Source organism: Monopterus albus, unplaced genomic scaffold, assembly GCF_001952655.1.
Source record: "Monopterus albus unplaced genomic scaffold, M_albus_1.0 scaffold321.1, whole genome shotgun sequence".
In the NCBI taxonomy this organism is placed as follows: Eukaryota; Metazoa; Chordata; class Actinopteri; order Synbranchiformes; family Synbranchidae; genus Monopterus; species Monopterus albus.
Genome location: NW_018128201.1, coordinates 6,601 through 11,855, shown reverse-complemented (window position 1 = coordinate 11,855; position 5,255 = coordinate 6,601). Strand labels below are relative to the sequence as shown.

At 36.4% G+C, this 5,255-nt stretch overlaps 1 protein-coding gene across 1 annotated transcript in view; it reads right to left on the bottom strand.

Moving 5' to 3' along the window:
- LOC109974141 (troponin C, skeletal muscle-like) overlaps nt 1-3,161 on the bottom strand; it is a 4,879-nt gene extending 1,718 nt beyond the window's left edge. The window contains 5 exon segments of the mRNA XM_020624179.1: nt 900-927; nt 930-1,004; nt 1,282-1,425; nt 1,645-1,699; nt 3,083-3,161. Coding sequence (XP_020479835.1) covers nt 900-927; nt 930-1,004; nt 1,282-1,425; nt 1,645-1,699; nt 3,083-3,085 — 305 coding nt within the window. The 5' untranslated portion in view covers nt 3,086-3,161.
- Nucleotides 3,162-5,255: the final 2,094 nt, after the last annotated feature.

Below are 5,255 nucleotides of genomic sequence, written 5' to 3'. Positions count from 1 at the left end.
TAGGGTTAAAATACATTTTTAATACGCATTAAATACATAACAAACTATTGGTTGGGTTCTATTCCAAACTGTAATGATCTTAAAAAATCAGTCCTGGCTCACTAATGACATATATTGATTTTCAAATCTAGCAGATATGAAGCAGTGTTAAGGCTCATTTTAAGTTGTCTTTCAGAACAGACATCTCCTTCAGGAGTTGGTTGAGTCCAAAAATAGAGCTAAAAATATTGCCAGTATCAAAAGTAAATCAGGAAGTGATAATGTTGCTCCACAACTGCTGAATGTTAAAAAAAAGCAGATGCTGGCTAACAGGTTATCCGTATCAACTTAAAAAGTGATGCTATGTCAGCGCTGTGTCCACACTTTATTTCTGCTGCCCTCAAGTGGCCACAGAAAATTAGTTACTGCAGATTGAGGAGCAGCATTACTTATATAAGTTGTACATGCAACTGTTTCCTAAATTAAAATTCAAGAGAAACTGATTTAGCTTCAAAGTAAATTTGCAATTGCAACAAATATCCAAGGATGATGAGGATGAATCACAACAAAAAGGTCATGTTTACAGCACCCAAAAATATCCAGGAAAGTGCATTTTTCACAGAATCACTTCTTATTAATCAGTAGTGATGAAATGCAGTTTGTTAGATTAATACATTGTCTGGTGAACTGTCTGTGCAGAGAGTGTCTGTAGCAGCACATGTTCATACATGAGTACTATGTCCTAGAAAACAGCTTTTCAAAGTGCTTAATGATTTTGCTATAAAAATGTGGCATAATTTTAAGATATTCTAATTTATAGGCTTTTCAATTTACTCACGAGATATATATATAAATGCTGAATGCAGTAACATACTGCACAATGTTTGTATTTGGCTTTATGTCAGAATTGATTGTCATACTTGTCAAAAATGCGGAAGCATTCTGAAAACTCTTTCCAGCCTGGTCCTCTTTTAGCTGTTGCACCATCATGACCAAGAACTCCTCGAAGTCGATGGTACCGCTGCCTGAGGAGATGTACAGCGAATAGGTGAGAGGGGAGAAAGTGGAAGAAATCCTATCTCCCTCTCATTAATGTATTAGCATTCTAGGAAGTAGTTTGAAATGAAGCAATCGAAATATAAATCATGACTCGACAGCTGACACGTTATTGTCTAGTGATTAGTTACAGTACAACAGTTAGTTAATGATCTTTAACATTTGTCTCTCACAAGTCCACTGACCTTATCGGAGTGTAATATTAAATTACTGGGGGGTAAATTTTTGAACATTCAGTGGTCTCACCATCCTCATCGACCTCCTCAATGATGGCATCCAATTCTTCCCTCGAGGGGTTTTGCCCCAGCATCCTCATCACGGTACCCAACTCCTTGGTGCTGATGTCACCGCCACCATCAGTGTCGAACATGTCGAAGGCAGCCTTGAATTCTGGGCAAGACAAAGAAAAAGTTTAAATTCACACTGTCAAAAACTGGCAGAACAAAAATTACAGAGAACGACATGTCTGGAACTTATTCTCAAATGTTTTATTTTAGAAGGCTTTGGAAATGCTCAGACTATCTCCTTTACCATGGTCTGACATATAATTCATGTCCTGAACAAAATTAGCCAATTAGCAAAATATCAAAGAGCAAAAGCAGAACTGACCTGCAATCATCTCCTCAGTCAGGAAGGAGCGGGCGTCGGCTTGTGCGTCAGTGGGCTTAAGAGTAAAGAGTGAAAAAAGGTGAACAAATGGGCAGTGGTGGGAGAAAGAAAGCACAGGTGAACAGAGAGAGAAATTAACAACACAATCACTCACGTGTTCAGTGACATTGTTAAGCAACTGGAGGTGAAAACTGTCGGCTGTATTCACCTCCAGGTGCTTAACAATGTCACTGAACACGTGAGTGTGTTATTAGAAGAGCAGGTTGTAAAGAGTGATTATGGCAAAACACACACACCTGGAGGTTGAGCAGTAGCGCCACCTAGGCTGTCATAAAAATGACATCATTTTTCATGTACTATATTTACCAGGAGTCTGCCCATTTATAAGTCTGTTTCAGCAGCTGGTTTGACTTAAAATCTTTTTTTTTAAAACTTGCCTGGAAAGTATGAAAAGTCAAAAATCCTACCAGATACTAATATAGAGTAAAGTATGCATTAGTTGTGGAATTTATATACTAAAACATTTAATATTCTTGTGGATTAGAACATGCAAAACCACTGGTATGATTGCTCCTTCGTAGAGCTAAGCCCTGTTTCTCAGAGACAGAACTGTCATTGAGACAGTGACAGCCAAGACATGTAAATTGCCTTATATCAGGTAGAAGACATATTTAGTTCTCTGCAAGCTGTTCATGATGGTGGTTCTTAATGGCCAATGCCAGTCCAAAAAGCATGTTATTTGACAGAGTTAGTTTAAAATATCTACAGGAAGAGAACAGTTAAAGCCAGTAAAAGATTTGACAGAACCCCATTAACACCGTAACATATAGAAGGCTGCACAAACCCAGTGATTAATTCATTTTAAAGCTATTTTTAAGATAAGACTTGGGAAAGGGACAGGATTCAAGAGGGTCTTTCTCAAGGTGAATGTCCTAATTTAGGATCCTGAGGAAAGGCTGCATGTCTTCTCACTTTACTCAGCTGTGTGCTTTCTATCTTTAGTATCACACCCCCCCAATCTAAATATCAGTCATTCTGAGTTTAGTTACAAAGTGATGGAACACAAAAGCAGAGTGCAACCAAATCAGTCTGGAAGCAAATAGCAAAAAGCCGTTCCAGACACTGAATATGGAAAAAGAAGCTTACAACAACTCAGCAATATTATCGTCTACAGTAAGGATAATAGAAAAAGCGACATAAACAGCTAAGGCGTACGCCCCAAATGGCATTTTCAATAATTTCAAGTATTCCAAGAGATAAAACATCACTTAAATAGAGATCCAGCTGTGCTGCAGAGGAGGACTTTCTAGGTGAACAGAAAAAGCTGCTTCAGATAATAAACTCCATCTTCTGCCATCTGCCTTTTATCCTCATCAGTTGAAAACCAAAACAAATCCTCAAAGATTGTCCCTTTTACTTCCAGTTTTCTGTTTCTTACCATGTTGGCAGGCTGTGCTGAACAACAGACACCAATAAGAATGACAGACTACAGGGAAGTCTTCCTTCTAGACAGTTCAGAAAACACTGTGGCTTTACCCCCCTTCATAAGTACCCTCTCATCCGACTCCACCTTTACTAAAAGTGATCAGGATTGGGTAAGAGATACCCTCCTGAAACAAGAGCCAGCCAATCAAATCCGACTTTAGTTTGTGCGCCGTTACAGTCTCATGATGGACATTCCCTTGTGGGGCACACTTCCCATCCCCCATACTTAGATAACAGACAAGCTCAGTGACATTTATTGAAAAGAGAGAGAACACAGTGCAGGCATCAGGCAGCTGGAGGCTATTTTGCCAGAGGATCAACTGGAAATCTAAGTGCACATGAACACATGATTACACACTGTACACGCACATCACACACACAAACATACACACACAGATTAACACCACCCTGCATGCATAGATTCATCACCCCTTTCTCAGTGTGTGTTAACCCATGTAGCAGTTTGTCTCCCTGTCTGCACTGCCACTGACATCTGTAACTTAAGAGCTGTACAGACTTGAGATCTGACACAGCTGTACTCTATCTTTAAACATTTTAGCTGTTGGTTTCTCACTCCACCAGCAAATAACAAAATAACAAAAAACAAAACATGTCATAAAGCCACGAACAGACAACTCATAATTAGTACATCAGTCAATTCCAAGGCTTAAAAGGTAGCCAACATGAAACCAAAACTTCCAGTAAGTCAAAAACCTGATGCAAAATCCCAGTGACACATCCCCGCAAAAAAGATCCAGTAAAATAAATGGTTTATTTAAATGGGGTGTTGCTTTTATTACCCAGATAAACTGAATTATAATCACTAGCAATTTGTGAAAAACCAGATGTCAAACTTGATCATCTTTTTACTTAAATGGTTTTTGTATGCGAGTTACCCAAAACATATTATATCTTTGGATAAAACCTAATGCTTGCATTTTTTTTAATTTTATTTTTATTTTTTGTGAATACCATGTCCAGAATAGGCTTTCAGCAGTATTTGATAATTATTTGAAAGATCTGGCCATTAGATATCACAAGGTTCAGCTTAAAAAGTACAGGACTGCAAACACAATGTTACACAAATTTCAGTTGCAATTAAAGCCATTAGAGAGTTGGTGTTAACAGATCTGGATATGAAAACTGTTTGTGTACAACACTGTACATTTGGTAACTGTTCAAAATTAATTGCATTTTTAAAGTGGCAATCAAAAAAATCACTACACATAAACCACTGGACCAACCTTCCTATAAAATACATCACACTAGAGAAAATGGCATCCACTCACACCCACTTTTGAACGAACCTTCATATTGTTTAGCTCTTCTCTGTTTCCAGTAGCAGTGGGCTCTGGAGTGACTGAAAACATAGCTAATCATATCCAATCAGCTCTTCTCATCCACGTTCAAGGCAGCAAACAGTTCAAGCTGCTTTCTGGAGGAAAGTCTGTTGATCCAGGAGGAAAACATAACGTGGCCTACATGTTCACGACATCTCTAGTATTTTACCAAGGGCGGACTTTGTCATAGTCAGCCATTCTATAAATGATCTGCGTGGAACACAATAAAGATGTAGATGAAAAGGAAGTGTCCACTGTGCCAGCCATGCACATTATTACACGGTGTGTCAAAAAAATAAATAAATAAAAACTGGTGAGTGCAGTTGCAACACACATTCTTATGCTAAAAATGAAATAAAATAAACAACTAAATACAAAAACAAATACAATAAAATAAACAAAAATAAACAGCAAATAATTTAAAATAAACAACAAATGACATAAAATAAACAAATACTATAAAATAAACTACTGAAAAAAAAACCCCAAAATAAAATAAATAAACAACAAATAAAAAAATAAACAAAAATGTAATGAAATAAACAACAAATAAAATAAATTAACAAGAAATAAAATAAAATAAACAATAGGTAAAATAAAATAAACACATAAAATAAACAACCAAAATAAAATGAAATGAAATAAAAATGAAATAAAGTAAACATAGTAACAATGAAATAGAGTAAAATAAAAACGTTACTGATATAAATAACATTTTAATAAATAAAATAAAATAGCAACAAATATTTAAACAAATGTATAAACAATAACATTAATAAAAAATAT